Raw genomic sequence first — 22,734 nt, 5'->3', positions numbered from 1 at the left:
GGATCCTATTCCAGAATGCTGAGAGTTGATTAAACTACGTCCCCCATGGACACTGCTGTCACACTTGTGCGGGAACCGGAAACGGGGGGGTCGCCCTCTCTTCAGAAAGCAGCAGTATTGGGCCGGGCGGTTGGTGGGGGGGGCTCCCCTGTGCCAGGATGAGGGGGTAGAAGTGGAAAGTCAAGCAAATGACCTGGATCACTCCCCTCCTGGCTTATAAAGAGACAGAAGGGTCCACTCGTACTGTCCCCCAACACACACACACACGCGCACACGCACACACACGCGCGCACGCACACACACGCACGCGCACACGCGCACGCACACACACATGCACACACACACGCACACGCACACACACGCACACGCACACACAGAGGTGTTTTCTTGGGTGGGGGAAGCAGGGCACAGGAGAGATGGTGGCTGTCTCGGTGTCTCACGTGACCCAGCTCCTCCCCGACTCCCAGGCTGTGCTCGTGCGGGCGTGTGCAGGCACGTGAGCCGCCTGGGTGGGCTTTTCCGGCACAGGGCGAACCTCGTGCTTCAGCTCCCTGCAGAGGAGCTGTCAGCAAGAGCTCAGATGAGCGAGTGTGCTCAGACGTGGCTGGCAGGCCGGGGGGTCTTCCTCCCCAGCAGCCCCCATCTGCCCCTCACCAGCCTCCCATTCTCACTCCAAAAGCCTGGCTCCATTTCTGCAGGCATTCCTGGGAAAAGGTGGCAGACCCCACAGGTCTCGCCTTTGCCAAGCAGGTGGGTGTTAGCCACAGAGGCTGATGATCCTGGGGATACACTTGAGAGAAGTGTGACTTGTGTCCACCAAAAAACACCCTTGAGGATCTCTATTTGTCTCAACAGACACTGGAAACAACCCAAGTGTCCCCCAACAGGGGAACGGATGAGTAAATGACGTATTTGCATCCTGGAATACTAGACAGCAGTGAAAACGCCCAAGGCGCTGATACACACAGCAACACACGTGATTCTTTCTTTCTTCTTCTTCTTTTTTTTTGTACTGGGTCTCGCTCTGTCACCCAGGCTTAAGTGCAGTGGTGCGATCATAGTGAGGTAGGAGGTGAGACTCGACTCAGGAGGCGGGGCTGAGATACGGGACCAAACTGAAGACTAGCTAAAACAGGGATGGAGTCGAAGCAGCTGTCCCTGAGACATGCCCACCGGGGTGCCATGTCCATTTACTGTTGCCACAGCAACACCTAGAAGTTACCGCCTTTCCATGGCAATGACCCAATGACCCGAAACTTCCCACTCTTTTCTTAGAAATTTCTGCATAATCTGTCCCTTAATTTAAATGTAATTAAAAGTGGGGGCCGGGCGTGGTGCGCTCACGCCTGTAATTCCAGCACTTTCAGAGGTCAAGATGGGCAGATCACCTGAGGTCAGGAGTTCGAGACCAGCCTTACCAACATAGTGAAACCTCGTCTCTACTAAAAATACAAAAATTAGCTGGGCATGGTGGTGGGCACCTGTAATCCCAGCTACTCGGGAGGCTGAGGCAGGAGAATCACTTGAACCCGGGAGACAGAGGTTGCAGTGAGCTGAGATCATGCCATCACACTCCAGCCTGGATGACAGAGTGAGACTCCATCTCAAAAAAAAGAAAGAAAAAAGAAAAAGAAAAGAAAAGAAAGGAATCAAGAATGGCTACTGCATAGAGCAGCCGCCTGGGCTGCTTGTTGGCTATTTTTATGGTTACTCCTTGACCATATGCTAAACAAGGGGTGGATGATTCATGAGCTTTCCGGGAAAGGGGTGGGCAGTTCCTAGAGCTGAAGGGTCCTCCACTTTTAGGATAATTTCCTGACATTGCCATGGCGTTTGTAAACTGTCATGGCGTGGGTGGGAGTGTCTCAAGATACTGCCTCAAAAAACAGTGAGACTCTGTCTCAAAAAATAAACAAAAAACAAAACCAAGTGGGTACAAATATACCTGCAGAACTGCCTCTGAACTGCTGCTCGGGACTCACTGCCCATGGGGTGGCCCTGCTCTGCAGAGAGCAGGACCTCCACTGCCGTTTACACTGCTGTTGCAATAAAAGCTGCTAACATCACCAGCTCGCCCTTGAATTCTTTCCCGGGTGAAGCCAAGAACCCTCCCAGGCTAAGCCCTTGTCTGCTTTGCATCAATAGCTCACTGCATCCTCAACCTCCTGGGCTCAAATGCTCCTCCCACCTCAGCCTCCTCAGTAGCTAGGACTCCAGGCACAAGCCACCACACCTGGCTAGTTTTCTTATTTTTTTGTAGAGATGGGGTCTTGCTATGTTGCCCAGGCTGGTCTGGAACTCCTGGGCTCAAGCAATCCTCTGGTCTTGGCCTCCCAAAGTGCCGGGATTACAGGTGTGAGCCACTGTGCCCGGCCTTCCATAGATAAATCTCGTCATCATTAAATTAAGTAAAACAGGCCAGGCCCAGTGGCTCGTGCCTGTAATCCCAGCACTTTGGGAGGCCGAGGCAGGCAGATCGCTTGAGGTCAGGAGTTTGAGACCAACCTGGCTAACATGATGAAACCCTATCTCTATTAAAAATACAAAAAATTAGCTGGGTGTGGTGGCAGACGCCTATAATGCCAGCTACTTGGGAGGCTCAGGCACAAGATTTTGAATCAGGGAGGCAGAGGTTGCAGTGAGCCAAGATCACGCTACTGCACTCTGGCCTGGGTGACAGAGTGAGAGTCTGTCTCAAAAAAGAAAAAAAAAAAAAGGCCGGGTGTGGTGGCTCACGCCTGTAATCCCAGCACTTTGAGAGGCCGAGACGGGTGGATCACAAGGTCAGGAGCTTGAGACCATCCTGGCTAACATGGTGAAACCCCATCTCTACTAAAAATACAAAAATATTAGCCGGGCGTGGTGGCGGGTGCCTGTAGTCCCAGCTACTCGGGAGGCTGAGTCAGGAGAATGGCGTGAACCCGGGAGGCCAAGCTTGCAGTGAGCCAAGATTGCGCCACTGCACTCCAGCCAGGGTGACACAGCAAGACTCCGTCTCTTAAAAAAAAAAGAAAGAAAGAAAAGAAAAAGAAAAAGAAAAAACCGTGAAACAAGAAGGCACACATAAAAGATGACAGACTATTATCCCATTTATGTTAGGTTAAAAGGAAAACAGGCCAAAAAAAAAAAAAAAAAAAACACCTAGTGCTTTAGGGACATATTTACAAATGGCAAAACCATAGAGAATTTTGTTTTTTTTCAGATGGGGTGTCACTATGTTGCCCAGGCTGGTCACAAGCTCCTGGGCTCAAGCGATCCTCCTGCCTCAGCCTGCTGAGTAGCTGGAATTCCAAGGGCACACCACTGTACCCAGTACAACCATGAAGAAAAGCAAAGGCGTGTTACCGACAACCAGATAGTGGCTCCTTCAGCAGAAAGAAAAGAGTTGGGCTTAGTAATACGGCATGGGGTGGATTCCAGAGGACCGGCTGGGTAGTGGTAATCAGGATGTTTGTTTTGTAAGTATTTATGTTTCATGCACTTTTCTGTAAGTGTGTGTACTACTTTTATTTATTTGTTACTTATTTATTTATTTTCGAGACTGAGTCTCACTGTATCGCCCAGCCTGGAGTGCAGTGGCGCAATCTCGGCTCACTGCAGCCTCCATATCCCAGTTTCAAGCCATTCTCCTTCTTCAGCCTCCCGAGTAGCTGGAATCACAGGTGCCCACCACCACGCCCGGCTCATTTTTGTATTTTTAGTAGAGACGGGGTTTCATTATGTTGGCCAGGCTGGTCTTGAACTCCTGACCTCAGGTGATCCACCCGCCTCAGCCTCCCAAAGTGCGGGGATTACAGGCGTGAGCCACCGTGCCCGGCCGTGTGTAGTACTTTTAAATAGTTTAAGAAATATTTGTTTGTTTGTTTGTTTGTTTCTTTGTTTCTAGAAACAGTGTCTTGTTTTGTCGCCCAGGCTGGAGTGCAGTGGCACAATCTCGGCTCACTGCAACCTCCGTCTCCCGGGTTCAAGCGATTCGTGTGCCTCAGCCTCCCGAGTAGCTGTGATTACAGGCATGCGACACCATGCCTGGCTAATTTTTTGTATTTTGAGTAGAGACAGAGTTTCACCATGTTAGTCAGCCTGGTCTCGATCTCCTGACCTTAGGTAATCCCACCTCTGCCTCCCAAAGTGCTGGGATTACAGGCATGAGCCACTGCACCCCAGCCTGGTCTCCTCTCCCTTTTTTTTTTTTTTTTTTTTTTTTTTTGAGACGGAATCTCTCTCTGTTGCCCAGGCTGGAGTGCAATGGCGTGATCTCGGCTCACCGCAAACTTCGCCTCCTGAATCCAAGCCAATCTCATGCCTCAGCCTCCTGAGTAGCTAGGATTATAGGCGCCCGCCACCATGCCCAGCTAATTTTTTGTATGTTTAGTAGAGACGGAGTTTCACCATGTTGGCCAGACTGGTCTCGAACTCCTGACCTCAGGTGATCGGCCCACCTCGGCCTCCCAAAGTGCTGGGACCACAGGCGTGAGCCACAAATTTATCTATTTTTTTAATTTTTAAAAATTTTTTGAGACAGAGTCTCACTCTATCGCCCAGTCTGGAGTGCAATGGCGTGATCTCCACTCACTGCAACCTCCACCTCCTGAGTTCAAGTGATTCTCCTGTCTCAGCCTCCCAAGTAGCTGGGATGACAGGCATGTGCCACCATGCCCGGCTAATTTTTGTATTTTTAGTAGAGATGGGTTTCATCATGTTGGCCAGGCTCCTGACCTTGGGTGATCCACCCCCCTCGGCCTCCCAAAGTGCTGGGATTACAGGAGTGAGCCACTGCGCCCGGCCCTTAAGTGTAAATTTAAATCTTGCCTTTCTCTTGCTTTAGATTCTAGACTCTAGATTTGTGCTGTCCGATATGATCCAGACCCTGGGTCTAGAATATTCTAGACCTATGCTGTCCATGATACAGTAATTGACCTCTCTGGTCTAGAACAGTCTACGTCCCATATGGTAGCTGGGCTCCAGTCTAGAACACTCTGGATCTGGGCTCTGTAACCCAGCAGCTGCCCCCGGTCTAGAACATGCTGGATTGCACTGTCCAATATTGTAGCCATTAGCCACATGTGGTGGTTTAAGTTTAAATTTCAAATTACTAAAACTAAGTAACATTAAAAATTAGTTTCTTGGCCGGGCACGGTGGCTCATGCCTGTAATCCCAGCACTTTGGGAGGCCAAGATGGGCGGATCACCTGAGGTGAGGAGTTTGAGACCAGCCTGGCCAACATGGAGAAACGCCATCTCTATTAAAAATACAAAAATGAGCCGGGCATGCGTGCCTGTAATCCCAGCTACTCGGGAGACTGAGGCAGGAGAATGGCTTGAACCAAGGAGGGGGAGGTTGCAGTGAGCCGAGATCACGCCACTGCACGCCAGCCTGGGGTACAGAGAAAGACTCCATCTCAAAAAAATAAAATAAATAAAATAAATGAATTTTAAAAATCAGTTTCTGAGTACACTTGTCCCAATTCAAAGGCTCAACAGCCTCACGGAGCTAGTGATCAGCACACTGCACAGCACAGGCAGAGAATGTATCCACCATTGCAAATGTTCCATGGATAGTGCTGGCCTAGAACAGGCTTCAGCAAACTTCAGTCCATTCCGGGCCCCTCCTGTTTTTGTTTTTATTTTTATTTTTGTCTGAAACAAAAATAAAACTCCATTGCCCAGGCTGGAGTACAGTGGTCTCACTCCACTGCCCAGGCTGGAGCACAGTGGTGCAATCCTAGCTCACTATAGTCTCAACCTCCTGGGCTCAAGCAATCCTCCTGCCTCAGCCTCCCAAAACACTGGGGTTACAGGTGTGAGAACCACCAGGCCTGGTCTTGAAAATTATTAATGAGCTATTTCATATCCAATCCAATTTTTCCACACTAAATGTTCAAAATCTGGTGTATGGGGTTGTTCTCTCACAGATTTGGACATTTAATTTCTTTTTTTTTTTTTTTTCTGAGCTGGAGTCTTGCTCTGTCGCCCATGCTGGAGTACAGTGGTGCAATCTCGGCTCACTGCAACCTTCATCTCCCAGGTTCAAGCAATTCTACTGCCTCAGCCTCCTGAATAGCTGGGATTACAGGCATGCACCACCATGCCCGGCTAATTTTTGTATTTTTAGTAGACAAGGGGTTTCATTATGTTGGCCAGACTGGTCTTGAACTCCTGACCTCATGATCCGCCTGCCTCGGCCTTCTAAAGTGCTAGCATTACAGGCATGAGCCACTGCACCTGACCTGGACATTTAATTTCTATCAGCAACCCTTGATCTGTAGGTGCATTTTGTAAAACTGATGAAAAAGTAGAGTCATGGCCAGGCACAGTGACTCACACCTATAGTCCCAACACTTGGGAGGCTGAGGCAGGAGGATTGCTTGAGCCCCAGAATTTGAGACCAGCCTGGGCAATGTAGCAAGACCTTATCTCTACAAAAAAATTAAAAATTAGCCAGGTGGCCAGGCGCAGTGGCTCACACCTGTAATCCCAGCACTTTGGGAGGCCGAGGTGGGCAGATCACGAGGTCAGGAGATCGAGACCATCCTGACTAACACGGTGAAACCCCATCTGTACTAAAAATACAAAAAATTAGCCGGTCATGGTGGCGGACGCCTGTAGTCCCAGCTACTAGGGAGGCTGAGGCAGGAGAATGGCGTGAACCTGGGAGGCGGAGCTTGCAGTGAGCCGAGATCACGCCACTGCACTCCGGCCTGGGTGATGGAGACAGACTCTGTCTCAATAAATAAAAAAAAAAAAAGAAATATATAGACTGCATGTTAAAATGGTAAGAATTGGGATATATTGGGTTTAAATGAAATATATTATTAAAATTAATGTCACCTGTTTCTTTTTTACTTTTTAAATATTGCTCCTGGGACATGTTAAATTATATATGTGGCTCACATTCTCTTTCTATTAGATAACACTCTTCCAGAACATTACTTGCTCCTTGTCTTCCTAGGCAAGGTCTCTCCCACCCGGGCACTGTGGACATTGGGGCCGGATCGTTCTCTGGAGTCGGGCCATCCTGGGCACTGCAGGGTGCTGAGCAGCGTCCCTGGCCTCCACCCACTCCATGCCAGCAGCACCCCCAAGTCGTGACAACCATAAATGTTCCCAGACATTGCTCAGTGTCCCCTGGGGGCTGGATCACCCCTGATTGAGACCCCCTCCCCAGGTTAGGGGATTCCACAGACCCCCAAGAGACTCTATGTCCCATGACCCGCTACCCTGCTGAGGTCCCAGGAGGCTGCACACATTAAAATCCGCACCCTGAGTGGGGAGGGAGACAGGAGGTGAGTCCCAGGAGCTGGGGTCCTCCTGGTTTCTACTGTCTACCCCATCGGGAGCTTATTCTGGTGTCTGATGTGAGCAGGGAGAGGATTCAACTTTTTCCCCAAAGTAATGAACACAGGGTCTCTCCCCCTGGGCACTGTGGACGTTGGGGTTGAATTGCTTTCTGAGGTGGGGCCGTCCTGGGCACTGCAGGGTGCTGAGTAGCGTCCCTGGCCTCCACCTACTCCATGCCAGGTGCATCTCCTCCCCAAGTCGTGACAACCACAAATGTCCACAGACAGCAGCCAGCGTCCTGGGGCGGGGGCAGGATCACCCCGGTTGAGACCCTCCTTATCTAACCTGACCCCCTTCGTTAGCTGACAGAGGCTCCCATGAGCTGCCACTCAACAGCACACCGGGCACGTTCTGGCCTCCAAATCTTGGTAAGTTTTGTCCCCACTCACCCCCATCTCCACCTCCATCTGTGAAAATCCTTCCATCTCTCGACTCATCCCAAACATTCCCTCCTTCAAGAAGCCACCCTGTCCGCCCTTCACTAAATCGTCCACGCAGGCTGCCTGCTTCTCCCTTAGGGTGCTGTCCCTGGGTCACCCTGACATTTGGTCATTGGTTCTGTGGTCACCCCTGGAGTGAGTTAGATGGTGGCTCCCCAAAAGATAAATCCAGGCTAAGCACAGTGGCTCACGTCTGTAATCTCAGCGCTTTGGGAGGCCAAGGCAGGAGGATCGCTTGAGCCCAGGAGTTCAAGACCAGTCTGGGCAACATAGCAAGACTCCATCTCTACAAAAAATAAAAAACTAGCCAGGCGTGGTGGCATGTGCCTGTAGTCCCAGCTACTCAGGAGGCTGAGGCAGGAGGATCGCTTCAGCCTAGGAGGTCAAGGCTGTAAAAAGCTATGATTGCAACACTGCACTCCAGCCTGGGTGACAGAGCAAGACCCTGTCTCTAAAAAATAAAAATAAAAAATATGTATATATATATATATCCCCAAATCCTAGCCCTGGGGATCTGTGGATATGCCCTTATTTAGAAAAGAGGTCTTTTGCAGATGTAATTAAATGAAGGATCTTGAGATAAAATTATCCTGGATGTAGGCTGAGCCCTAAATCCAATGAGAAGTGTCCTTCTAAGAGAAAAGCAAAGGGACACAGACACAGGCCGGGCGCAGTGGCTCATGCCTGTAATCCCAGCACTTTGGGAGGCCAAGGCGGGAGGATTGCTTGAGGTCAGGAGTTCAAGACCAACCTGGGCAACATAGGAAAACCACTGTCTCTACAAAAAAAAAAATTAAATCAAAAATTTTAAATTTAAAAATCACAGGGCTGGGCATGGTGGCTCATGCCTGTAATCCCAGCACTTTGGGAGTCCGAGGCAGGCGGATCATCTGAGCTCGGGAGTTCGAGACCAGCCTGACCAACATGGGGAAACCCTGTCTCTACTAAAAATACAAAAATTAGCTGGGCATGGTGGTGCATGCCTGTAATCCCAGCTACTCGGGAGGCTGAGGCAGGAGAATCGCTTGAACCCGGGAGGCAGAGGTTGCAGTGAGCCGAGATTGCACCACTGCACTCCAGCCTGGGCAACAAGAGTGAAATTCGGTCTCAAAAAAATAATAATAATAAATAATAATAATAAAAGTGGAAACAATCAAACCAGATCGTTCCTCTGCTTGCTACTCTCCCCTGGTCCCAGTCACCCTTGGAACAAAATTCAAGCTGCTCACTGTGGTGGTCCTGTCTCTGCTTCCTCTTCCCCCTCTCCTCCACCTACTCTCCCCCTCACTCCCTGTCACTCACTCTTCTTCACTCCTCTGACCTCAGTGGTCCTCACATGCTTCGGGCATGGTCCAGCCTCAGGGCCTTTGCACTGGCCGTTCCCTCTGCCAGAAACGCCCTTCCTGCAGAGAGTGCACGGCTTCCTCCTCTCCAGGCCATCTCCTCAGAGAGGCCTTCCCTGACCACCCTGTCTGAATGGAACTCCCAGCCAGGCACAATCTGGTGGCTCACGCTTGTAATCCCAGCACTTTGGGAGGCTGAGGTGGGAGGCTCGCTTGATCCCAGGAGTTCGGGACAAGCCTGGGCTACATAGTGAGACCCCCATCTCTACAAAAAGTTTAAAAATTAGTGGGACGTGCCATGAGCTATGATCGTGCTATGAGCTATGATTGTGCCACTGCACTCCAACCTGGGCAACACAGCAAAACTTTGTCTCAGAAAAAAAATAATAAGGCCAGGTGCAGTGGCTGATGCCTGTAATCCCAGCACTTTAGGAGGCCGAGGCGGGTGGATCACTTGAGGTCAGGAGTTTGAGACCAGCCTGGTCAACATGGTGAAACCCCATCTCTACTAAAAATACAGAAACTAGCATGGCATGGTGGCACATGCCTGTAATCCAGCTACTCGGGAGGCTGAGGCAGGAGAATTGCTTGAACCCAGGAGGTGGAGTTTGCAGTGAGCCGAGATCGCGCCACTGCACTCCAGCCTGGGCGACAGAGTTAGGCTCCGTCTCAAAAAAAAATTAATAATAATAATAATAAATGAAACCTCCATCCTGAGTCATTGCTCTGAAAGTCACCCCATTTCTTATCTCAATGTTGTTCTCACTGGCTTGCTTATTTTCTGTTTGTACTGTATCCTCATTCTGCCATAAGTCAGATGCTCAGTAAATGCTGAATGAACAAAAGGGTTTGGAGGACTCAGCCCGGGGACTGCCCTTGAGGGGCTCCCAATCTGGGGGAGTCAGAGCCAGACACAGACACCCCCAGCCCTGAGAGGTCAGGGATGAGCAGAAGGAGGAGATGGCCAGCTGTTACCTTGAAAGTAAGGTAGAAATTCTCCAGGCGTGAGAGGCAGTTACCCACGAGTACTTTAGGGGTGGGAACCCTGGCTGGGTCGTCAGTGTCTGGGGAGTGAGAAATTTTTAGAAACTAAGGATGGCCAAGGACCAGAATATAAGGGCTTAACAACTCCAAAAATAGTATCCACTTCGCACCTTTCCTTTTTTTTTTTTTTTTTTTTTGAGACAGGGTCTTGTTCTGTCACCCAGGCTGGAGTACAGAGGCGTGATCTTGGCTCACTGCAACCTCTGCCTCCTGGGTTCAAGTGATTCTCCTGCCTCAGCCTCCCGAGTAGCTGGGATTACAGACCCCTGCCACCACACCCAGCTAATTTTTGTACTTTGAGCAGAGATGGGGTTTCACCATGTTGGCCAGGCTGGTCTCGAACTCCTGACCTCAGATGATCTGCTCGCCTCGGCCTCCCAAAGTGCTGGGATTACAGGCATGAGCCACCGCACCTGACCCACCTTCACGTCTTTAAATCTTCTCTGCAGCCTGTTAGGTGGAGAAAGTGTTACCCATATTGGAGATAAAGAAAACTGAGGTTTGAGGGGAAAGATGCTTGTTGAAGATTACACAGCTTGGGAGAGGGGAAGCTAAGATTTGAACTCAGGAGAACACAGAGGTGGAAGCAGACAGAAGGCAACAAATGAGAGGGCAGGATGTGGGGGCCATGAGCTCTGGGGGCGAGGAGGAGGGAGGAGAAGAGGCTGATGCCCAGGGACTGAGGGAGAGAAACTGGTTCAAAAAAAGCAGTCAGGGGGCAGTAGGCTCAATGGCTTACGCCTGTAATCCTAGCACTTTGGGAGGCCGAGGCCGGTGGATCACTTGAGGTCAGGAGTTCAAAACCAGCCTAGTCAATACGGTGAAACCCCGACTCTACTAAAAATGTAAAAATTAGCCAGCGTGGTGGCTCATGCCTGTAATCCCAGCTACTCAGGAGGCTGAGGCAGGAGAATCACTTGAACCCGCGAGGCAGAAGTTGCAGTGAGCTGAGATCAAGCCACTGCACTCCAGCCTGAGTGACAGAGTGAGACTCTGTCTCAAAAAAAAAATTGGGGGGTGTGCCATAGCCAGTTTGAGCCCCATTGGGTCCAGTGGGATGGGGACTGGGGGATGGCCACAGGAGTCACTCAGGAGGTGACCAGTCACAGAACTGATGATAGGAGTTTAGCATAGCGTGGGGTAAATAGTAGGTGCTTGATAAAAATTTGGTGGAAGAATGGAAAGAAGTGTAGATGGGTGGATGAATGGAAAGAAGTGTAGATGGGTGGATGAATGGAAAGAAGTGTAGATGGGTGGATGGATGTGTGGGTGGATGGGAGGATAGATAGGTGGATGGATGTATACATGAATTAATAGATGGATGGGTGGAAGAGTGAGTGATGAATGAATGGATGGATGGAAGGGTAGATGAATGGACAGATGAATGGACAGACAGGTGGGTGGATGAGTAATGGATAGATGGATGGATGAATGGATGGATGGATGGGTGGATGGATGGATGGATAAAAGGGCAAATGGGTGAACAGACGGATGGATAGATGAGTGGGTGGATAGATGAGTGAGTGACTCAATGGATGAATGGTAGATGGATGGATGTGTGGGTGAATGGATGGGTGTGTGGCTGGATGGGAGAATGGAGGGATGCATAATAGATGTGTGGGTGGGTGGGTAGGTAATGAGTAGATGGGTGAATGAATGCATGGATGGATGGATGGATGGATGAATTGATGGGTGGATGGGTGGATGAATGGATAGAAGAATGGATCAGTGTGTGAATGGATGGATGAAAGGGTAGATCAGTGGATGGATGGATAGATGGGTGGGTGGATGGATAGATGGATGGATGGATGGATGCGTAGATGGATGGACGTGTGGCTGGATAAGAGGATGGGTGGATGATGGATGTGTGGGTGGGTAGGTGGATGAGTAGATGGATGAATGAATGAATGGATAGGCAGGTAGATGGGTGACAGGAAGGCAGGCATGTAGACACATGGGCAGATGGGTGATGGGTGGATGGAAGGGTGCATGGATGGATGGAAGCTATGAATTTATGGGCTGACCCAGGGAGAGTAGGCATGGAGAGAAGGACAGAGTCCCCTCAAGATGGATGCAGAGAAGGAGCTGCTGGTGATTGCGGCATCTCCTCATCTCAAAGTGGACTCAGATCCAGGACACCAGCCTGGCAAGAAGGGCATGAGGTTTCGTGGCTCTTGGTCCTTCCACCCTCTTCCATCTTCCCTCCTGGCTGCCAACAGAGTGCACAGCTCAGTTTTGGCCCCCAACAGGAAAAGAACCAGTTCCAAGGTCCCTAAGGCCTCAGACAGTGGAATGGAGACTGGGTTTGTGTCTCAGTTACCTTCATCAGGGAAATGAGGACAAAGGAATGGGAGAGAAGTGCTTAGCTGGGAGGACTCCTTAGAAGTGTTGGTAAATCTCCATCTATGTACAGATTTCTCTGGACAGAAGGACCAGAGCTTCCACCTAGGACCTGATGCCAAGCAAAAACATGGTTCACTAAACTTAGATGAATTAGGCAACAGCACAGGGTCTGGAGTCAGACTATGAAGGTCCAAATCCCCACTCTGCAGCTTGCAGGCTGCCTAACCTTGGACAAGTCCAGTATTGAGCTGGTTTGTTCCTTGAGTTCCTCCCTCCACCTTTGCCCACCCTGCTCTGCACCCCTGGGCTCCTGGTGCTAGAATGTGGTGGAAATGATGGTGTGTAATTCCGAGGCTAGGGCTTAAAGGGGACTGTGGCTTCCTCCTTGATCACTCTTTGGTTACGTGTGCTGGGGGAAGATGCCATGTTGTGAGGAAGCTCAAGCAGCACTGTGGAGAAGCCCACGTGGTGAGAAACTGAGGCCTCCTGAACAGTCACTAGAGGGAGCCAGCTTGGAAGCAGATTCCTCAACCACAAACTCCTGCTGATATCTTGACTGTAACCTCCCTGAGCCAGGATCATGCAGCAAACTCAGTCCCAAATTCCTGACCCCTGGTAGCTGTGAAATAACAAGTGCTTATTGTTTGAAGTCTTTATTTTGGGGATAATTTGTTATGCAGCAATAAATAACTAATATGGTCCCTAGAACTCTGCTGTGCCCCTGGGCACTAATCTGTATGGACTGACCTGCCCTCCAGCTTCTGGTTGGTTTGATTTTTTGTTCGGTTGTGGGATTTCTTTCTTTCTTTTTTTTTAATGTACTTTTTTAGCTTCTGGTTGGTTTGGGTAGGCACCAGCAGAAGGTCCAAGATGAACAGTGAATTCAGGGAATTTACTGCAGACTCTAGATCACTTTTGCACATGCTGTTCCTTCTGCCTGGAGTGCCCTTCCATGCCATCTTTCAGGTTTTTTCTCAAATGTTACATCCTCAGTGAAGCCCTCCATTGAGCACCTTCTCTATAGATTGCTAGCCCACGCTGCCCTGTTATTCTCTTCCAGTGCTGAAGATCAGAGAGGTTAAGTCACTGGCTTACTGTCACACAGCAAGGATGGAGCTGAGCAACGAGCCCACAGATGTGGCTGCCAGACCCCACACTCTAACTTGCATCACATCACACCCAAAAGAGGGGCTCTCTATTCTTCAAGACCAAGCAGAGGCCACCCCCAGGCCCAGAACCTTCCAATGCTCATGGAGAATCAAGTCAAACTCATGCCATGACCTCGGGTCCCTGGAAGGCACACGTCAGATTTCCTACAGTCAGCCAAGCACAAAGGCTACGAATGCCCTGATGTCCCTGGAGGCTGAAAGGTCCCTGAGAATTCCGGAGGGAAGGGTGAGCTCCCTGCCCCAGAGCTCACAAGGTGGGGCGCCATGGCTCACTGTGGTTCCTTCAGTCTCCATCAAGAGGCATGGCCTGGGGACCCGGATTGACTGGCTCAGGGAGACCACTCATCCTTCACTGGGGGCAGGGGCCTCCTGCCCACCCAAAGAGGACAAAGCTGACCAGGAGAGACTCATCAGGCTGGGTGTGCTGGCTCACACCTGTAATCCCAGCACTTTGGGAGGCCGAAGCAGGAGGAGCGCTTGAGCCAGGAGTTCAGGATCAGCCCGGGCAATATAATGAGACCCCGTCTCTACAAAAATTAAAAAATTAGCCAGGTGTGATGGCATGCACCTATAGTCCCAGCTACTCAGGAGGCCGAGGTAGGAGGATCATTTGACCCCAGGAGGTGGAGGCTGCAGTGAGCCATTGTACTCCAGCCTGGGTAACAGAGCAAGACCCTGTCTCAAAAAATAAAAATAAGGAGAGACTCATCAGAGACAGCACCCAGGCCAGCCTCCTCTGCAGACAGAAATTATGATGAAGAAGCCCCTGTGTTGGCCGGGCCTGGTGGCTCGCACCTATAATCCCAGCACTTTGGGAGGCCGAGGTGTGCAGATCACTTGAGGTCAAGAGTTTGAGACCAGCCTGGCCAATATGGCAAAACCCCGTCTCTACTAAAAATACAAAAATTAGCCAGGCATGGTGGTGCATGCCTGTAATCCCAGCTACTTGGGAGGCTGAGGCAGGAGAATCACTTGAACCTGGGAGGCGGAGGTTGCAGTGAACTGAGATCATGACACTGCACTCCAGCCTGGGTGACAGAGCGAGACTCCATCTCAACAACAACAACAACAACAACAACAACAACAAAAAGAAGCCCTTGTGTTAAGGAACTGTGGCTCCGTTTGCACCATAAAGACAAGCGAGGAAAATCATTTTCCTTTTTATAGTGAGAAGCAAGCATGGTCTATGCTTCTCCCCATGGTCCACACAGCCTTCAGCAACCAGCCCTGTCACCTCCCCTACCCTTCCCGCCTTTCTTTCTCCACCTCCTCACTCTGTTCCAGCCACACGGGCCTCCCCCCTGTTCCTCCAACATGCCAGGCATGGTCCTGCCCCAGGGCCTTGGCACGTGCTGTGCCCTCTGCCTGCTAATGCTTCCTTATCCTTCAGGTCTCAACCCAAAGACAAAGACACACTGGGCCAGGTGCCCTTGTGCAGTATACAACCTGCACAACCACACACAACCACTCTGGTATAAAATATAGAGCACAGCACACAGGAGGCACTCAATAAATGCACGCTCTTATGATGATTTCTATCCCTCTGCTCCTCATACCTCTTTCTGAGTCCCAAGACACACAGAATTCACAGCCAATCTCAGGAAGAGCCTTGGCTCCCAACCCAGGCTGAGAGCCATCCCCTGTCCCCTCCTCCCCAGACACCACGCAGGACTCACTCCGGGCAAGGTCTTCTGCTCGTGCAGGGCAGTCTGAGCTTTGATGGCGGAATCCCTGGCACAGTAGGTGAGGAAGGCACAGCCTGGAAGGGAGAGAAACGGGGGTGTTAAGGGAGCACAGGCACACCCATGGCCACAGCAGCACCACCCACAGTGGCCACTAGGTGGAAGCAACCCAAGCTTCCATCCACAGATGCATAGATCTACACAACCTGGTGCATCCACGCAACGGAATATTATTCAGCCAAGAAAAGGAAGGAAATTCTGACACAGGCTGCAACACGGATGCACCTTGAGAATGTCACTTTCAGTGAAATAAGCCAGACACAGAAGGACAAATCCTGTGTGATACCACTCCTAGGAGGTCCCTAGAGTCATCAGATTCACACAGACAGAAAGTAAAATGGGGAGGTGCCAGGGGCTGGGGAGGGGAATGAGGACTGAGTGTTTCATGGGGACGGAGTTTCAGTTTGGGAAGATGAGAAAGTTCTGGAGATGATGGTGGTGATGGTTGCACAACCGTGTGAATATGCTTAATACCACTGAGCTGTGCAATTTTTATTTTTATTTATTTATTTTGAGACGGAGTCTCACTGTCGCCCAGGCTGGAGTGCAGTGGCGCGATCTCGGCTCACTGCAAGCTCTGCCTCCCGGGTTCACGTCATTCTCCTGCCTCAGCCTCCCGAGTAGCTGGGACTACAGGCGCCCGCCACCATGCCTGGCTAATTTGTTGTATTTTTAGTAGAGGCGGGGTTTCACCGTGTTGGCCAGGATGGTCTCGATCTCCTGACCTCGTGATCCACCCGCCTCGGCCTCCCGAAGTGCTGGGATTACAGGCGTGAGCCACCGCGCCCGGGCTGAACCATGCATTTAAAGATGGTTAAGACGGTACATTTGAAGTTGTGTATATCTTATTACAATCTCAAAAAATAAAAAGAGAAGAGTATGCTGAAGCCACCGTGTTTTGGGAGGGGACAGTCGAAGTGGCTCAGTGTTTTCCACCCCTTCCACCCCTGGACACACATACACCCCCGCAAAGGGTGAGACCAGGAAGAGGGAGAGGAGGTCCAGCCATTAACAAAGTCAGTGGCTGAGCTCAGAAAAGAGATGCTGAGAGCCCTGGACAAGGTGGGGTGAGGGGAGTGGGCAGAGGGGCTGCCCAGCAGGGAGGATGGGGAGGGCACTAGTGGTCCCAGAAAGATGGAAGAAGGCCTGGCCCTGGGATAGGGAGCAGTGGGCTCTGCCACTGACCACCACTGTAGCCTTGGATCATGCGCTCCCCCTCTCTGGGCCTCACCTTCCCCTATCAGAGGGAGAGGGGATGGTCTGAGAGGACCACAAGTTGGACCAGCCAATGGATGGGGGTGGAGCTTGAGAGGGTGTGGCATGGTGGCAGAAATCAGGACCAATCAGGAGAGGTGAGGGGCGGGGCCAGCCCCAGAGTAGCCCAGAGTGAGGCTGGGATTGGATGATATTAGGGATGGGAGGCAAGGGGCGGGGCCAGCCCATAGAGTGGCCCAGAGTGAGGCTGTGATTGGGCAACATTAGGGATCGGAGGGTGGGAAGCGAGGGGCGGGGCCAGCCCTCTGGTGGCCCAGAGTGAGGCTGTGATTGGGCGATGTTAGGGGTGGGAGACCAGAGACAGAGACAGACACAGGAGACAAGCAAGTCAAGAGAACCCGCCTTCGCCCTGAAAGCCTAATTAGATCAAAAGTATTTTGAAAGACGCTTCCCCGAGGTGGGGTAGGGATTGCACACAGGAGGTCAGGGGTCCTGGGATGGATACAGGGGACTGAGTGGTCCTGTCTGGGGACCTGTGAAATGAGACCATCGTGGGCTGCTCCGATGTTGTCAAACCCTCGGTTCCCCCTCAAACCCCGCCCCCTATGGTCCCTGGTCTCCCAGGGACACGCTGTACGGAGCTCCACGGTGTCCACTTCTCCAGGCAGGAGCTAATTAAAGTGGCCACCTGCTGGTCGCTCCCGCCAGCTGGGCTGTGTGGTGGGGAGGGGGTAGGGAATCCGAGGGAACCCACCCCAGGTCCAAAAAGCCCCCTGGAACCCTGGGGGTACCAGGCAGAGCTGACAACAGTTTCCAGCATTAAGAAAAGAAAGAAAAGAAAAGAAAGAAAGAAAGGAAGGAAGGAAGAAAGAAAGAAAAATGTTTGTAGTAGGAATGTAAAATGGTACGGCTGCTGCAGAAAACAGTTTGACAGTTCCTCCAGAAACGAACACAAAATTACCACGGAAGCCAGCAATTCCACGTCTGGGTGTATATTCAGAAGAATGGAAAGCAGGGACTCGAACAGAGATATTTGTATAACAATGTTGACAGCAGTTAAGATTCACAGTGGCCGGAAAGCGGAAGCAACCCAGGCGTCCATTCACAGATGAAGGGATCGATACAATACGGTCGACCCACACAGTGGAATATTATCCAGCCACAAAAAGGAAGGAAATTCTGATACCTGACACAACGTGGGTGAACCTTGAGAACACCATGCTCGGTGAAATAAGCCAGACACAAAACGACAGACAGAGGTTTCATAGGAGGATCACAGAGCCCTCAGATTCACAGAGATGGAAATCAGGATGGGGGGGTGCCAGGGGCTGGGGAGGGGGATGGGGAGTGAGTGTTTCACAGGGATACAGTTTCAGTTTGGGAAGATGAGAACGTTCTGGAGGCCAGGCAAGGTGACTCTCGCCTGTTATCCCAGCACTTTAGGAGGCCAAGGTGGGAGGATCACTTGAGCCCAGGAGTTGGAGGCTGCAGTGAGCTATGATAGCACCACTGCAATCCAGCCTAGGCAACAGAGTGAGACCCTGTCTCTAAAATAAAGTAAAATAAAAGTTCTGAAGATCAGATAGTGGTGATGATTGCAGAACAATATGAATGTACTTAATGCCACTGAACTCTATGCTTAAAAATGGTTAAGATGGGCCGGGTGCGGTGGCGCACACCTGTAATCCCAGCACTTTGGGAGGCAGAGGCCGGTGGATCATCTGAGGTCAGGAGTTCAAGACCAGCCTGGCCAAAAAGGCGAAACTCCATCTTTACTAAAAATACAAAAAAAATTAGCCGGGTGTGGTGGTGGGAACCTGAGTCATGAGAATCGTTTGAACCCGGGCGGCAGAGTTTGCAATGAGCCGAGATCACGCCACTGCACTCCAGCCTGGGCAACAGAGCGAAGAGCTTTCTCAATTTAAAAACATTTTTTTAACGGTACATTTCATATTATGCATATATCACCACAATAAACATTGTAATTGGGATATATTACCAACATACCCCTCTGAAAAGTGCAGAACACGTAAGCGTGCAATGTAACAAATGATTATAAATCCAGACAACCATCTCTATGTCTCGACCCAAGACAACTATGTCTTGGGTCGAGACATAGAAAGAGAGACCGGGCGCAGTGGCTCATGCCTGTAATCCCAGCACTTTGGGAGGCTGAGGCAGGAGGATCACTTGAGTTCACAATTTCAAGACCAGCCTGGGCAACATGGCGAAAACCCATCTCTATAAAAAATACAAAAATTAGGCAGAGCGTGATGGCTCACGCCTGTAATCCCAGCACTTCGGGAGGCCGAGGCAGGTGGATCATGAGGTCAGGAGATCGAGACCATCCTGGCTGACACAGTGAAACCCTATCTCTACTAAAAATACAAAAAATTAGCCGGGCGTGGTGGCAGGCACCTGTAGTCCCAGCTACTCGGGAGGCCAAGGCAGGAGGATCGCTTGAGCCCAGGGTTTGGAGGTTGCAGTGAGCTGTGATTGTGCCACTGCACTCCAGCCTGGGTGACACAGTCAGACTGTCTCAACAACAAAAGTAAAAAGTGGCAGCCACCATGAAGCCACCAGAAGTCCTAGTGTCCCCCACCCCAGCACAACCCCCTCCATCCTGCAGGGGTAACCACCCCAGCTCTTGTGTATGCCTTCACGATGGTGTCCCCACCATGTGCGCATCACGTATCAATGTGATTGAGTGCTTCCTGTTTTTGGACTTAAATAAATGAAATCATAGCATAGGTCCGCCCTTGTGTCTGGCTTCTTTCATTCAATATACAGTCAACAGCATGTGGTTGTGTGTATCAGGGGTGAGTTCCTTTTTGTTTCCGGGTAGTATTGTGTCCTATGAATACACTACAAATTGCTTATCCATTCTCCCATGGGTGGGCATTGGGATGTTTGCTATTTGGGGCAATTATGAATAAAGTTGCTCTGCAACAGTCTTGTCCAATTTTTTTTTTTTTTGAGACAGGGTCTTGCTCTGTTGCCCAGGCTGGAGTGCAGTGGTGTGATCACAGCTCACTGCAGCTTCCACCTCTCGGGCTCAAGTGATCCTCTGGCCTCAGCCTCCCAAGTAGCTGGGAGCACAGTTGCATGCCACCACACCCAGCTGTTATTATTATTATTACTATTATTATTAGAGATGGGGTATTGCTATGTTGCTCAGGCTGGTCCTGAACTCTTGGGCTCAAGTGATCCTCCTGCCTTGGCTTCCCAAAGTGCTGGGATTATAGGCATAAGCCACTGCACCCAGCCTTGTCCATATATACATATATATACACACACACACATATGAGAGAGAGAGAGAGACAGAGAGAGCGAGACTGAGTCTCAATCTATCGCCCAGGCTGGAGTGCAGTGGCGCAATCTCAGCTCACTGCAACCTTCCCCTCCTGGGTTCAAGCGATTCTCCTGTCTCAGCCTCCCAAGTAGCTGGGATTACAGGTGTCCGCCACCACGCCTGGCTAATTTTTGTATTTTTAATAGAGACAGGGTTTCACCATGTTGGCCAGGCTGGTCTCGATCTCCTGATCTCAAGTGATCCACCCGCCGTGGCCTCCCAAATTGCTGGGATTATAGGCGTAAGCCACCGCACCCGGCCTTGTCTGTATATTTTAATGCAAAAAGCATACCCAGGAGGGAAGTGCTGGGCATGAGACAGGCGTGTGTTTAACTTTCATCGATTCCTTCAAATCGTTTTCTGAAGTGGGTTGTGCCTATGTCGGGCTCTATTAGTGCTTCATCTTCACTAATGCTTGGTTTTTGCCAACCTTTTAAATGTTAGTCATTAAGGTGGGCGTGCAGTTGTATTTCATTGAGCTTTTAATGCACCTTCCAAGAACTATTAATGAAGCTGGGCACCTTGTCACTTTGGGGGAGCTCTTCACAGAGTCTATGTGCTCATCTTTCCTGTTGTCGTTGTTGTATGTGATGGTCTATTCTTGATGTTTGTTTTCCGAATTTTATTCCACAAGCTCTTCAAAAGAACTACACTAAGACAACGAGCCCTAAGGCCTGAGAGAAATCAGGTTTGATCGGCAAGAAATTGGGCTGCAGGCAGATGTAAAATAAGGGTAAAAAACCTTCTTCCTAGGTTCCTTTTTTTTTTTTTTTTGCCTGTGGACTCCTTGTCTGCAGGGTTTGGAGGGTGGTGGCCCTAGGAGGGTAGGGAGTGGGTAGGTGCCCTGAGCAACATTTAAGGCCATCAGCCCCAGGGTCTGGGAGCTCTGCAGTGAAAGGGAAAGAAACACCACACACACACACCACACACATGCACACACACACAGATGCATACACACACCACACACATGCACAGATGCATACACACACGCACACGCAGATGCATACACACACCACACACACACAGATGCATACACACACGCACACACACAGATGCATACAAACACACGCACACACACAGAGATGCATACACACACCACATACACACGCACAGATGCATACACACATCACACACACACACATGCACAGATGCAAACACACACCACACACACACACGCAGACAAGACACATGCACAACACACACAGATGCATGCACACACCACACACTACACACACACACGCACAGGTGCATGCACACACCAAACGCTACACACACACAGATGCATGCACACACCACACACTACACACACGCACAGATGCATATACACACCACACATGCACACACACACGCAGACAAGATGCATGCACACACCACACACTACACACACACATACAAACAGATGTATGCACACACCACACACACATATATGCAGACAAGACACATACACACACCACACACTACACACACACACGCACAGATGCATACATACACCACATACGCACACATATACGCAGACAAGACGCATGCAAATACCACACACACACGCACAGATGCATGCACACACCACACACAAGGCACGCACAACACACCACACACACATGCACAGATGCATACACACCACACACTACACACACAATGCATGCACAACACACTATGCACACAGATGCATACACACACCACACACGCACACACACGCAGACAAGACACATGTGCACCACACATAGATGCATACACATACCACACACTACACACACACGCAGACAAGACGCATGCACACCACACACACAGATGCATGCACACCACACACACAGATGCATGCACACACCACACACTACACACACATATACACAATGCATGCACACCACACACACTACACATACAGATGCACACACCACACACTACACACACAATGCAATAATGCATGCACACCATATACACTACGCACACACACATACTGCATGCATACCATACACACACACACTCGCACGCACAGGCCCATGCACACGCCACACACAGACGCATGCTCACAAAAGCCCGCCCTGACGCTGTCCCTGGTGCTGAAAATCTTCCTTATGGCTTCCGTGATCTCTTGGCCCAACCTCTTCTTGGCCTCTTTGCTTGTCGTTTCTAGCTGGTGAAAATGAGTAATGTTTACCCACCCCTGGATAAATAGAGCTTTGATTCACAGTTCCTGTTATGGGCTGAATGTGCTTCTCCCCCTCTCCAAATTCATCATTTGCAGTCCTAATCCCCAGGACCTCCGAATGTGACTTTATTTGGAAACGGGGTCATTGCAGATGGAATTAGTCAACATGAGGTCATCAGGGTGGGCCCTGATCCAATAAGACTGGTGCCCTTATAAAAAATGGAAAAATAGACACAGAGACATGCACAGGCAGGGGGACGTGAAGATGGAGGCGGAGATGGGACGATGCCTTTACAAGACAAGGAACGCTACAGGGGAACGGCCTGGAATAAACGCTCCCTCACAGCCTCAGAAGGAACCAGCCCTGCCAACACCTTGATTTCGAACTTCTGGCCTCCAGAACTGAGCAAAAATAAATTTCTGTTGTTTAAGCCACCGTGTCTGTGGTGTGTGGTTACGGCAGCGCCTGCAAACTCGTACAGTTCCCCATCAGCACAGACGTGCAGTGATGTTAATAAAGTCCATTGGGCCAGGTGTGGTGGCTTACACCTGGAATCCCGGCACCTTCAGAGGGCGAGGCAGAAGGATTACTTGAGCCCAGG

General features: G+C 50.4%; 1 protein-coding gene across 9 annotated transcripts in view; it reads right to left on the bottom strand.

Annotated features, from left to right (window-relative positions):
* The window catches only part of CELF5 (CUGBP Elav-like family member 5), a 73,104-nt gene that overhangs the window by 29,931 nt on the left and 20,439 nt on the right, over window positions 1-22,734 (bottom strand). For all 9 annotated transcript variants that reach the window (XR_008622161.2, XM_055104168.3, XM_055104169.3 and 6 more), the window contains exon 2: window positions 15,354-15,436. Coding sequence is in view for 8 of the 9 variants with exons in the window: in XM_055104168.3 (XP_054960143.1) it covers window positions 15,354-15,436 (83 nt within the window). In the remaining variant the exon portion in view is untranslated. The remainder of the gene's footprint in view (window positions 1-15,353; window positions 15,437-22,734) is intronic.

This window comes from Pan paniscus, chromosome 20 (assembly GCF_029289425.2).
Source record: "Pan paniscus chromosome 20, NHGRI_mPanPan1-v2.0_pri, whole genome shotgun sequence".
Lineage (NCBI taxonomy): Eukaryota > Metazoa > Chordata > Mammalia > Primates > Hominidae > Pan > Pan paniscus.
The sequence above is the reverse complement of the archived record's forward strand: the minus strand, read 5'-3'. Positions and strand labels throughout refer to the sequence as shown.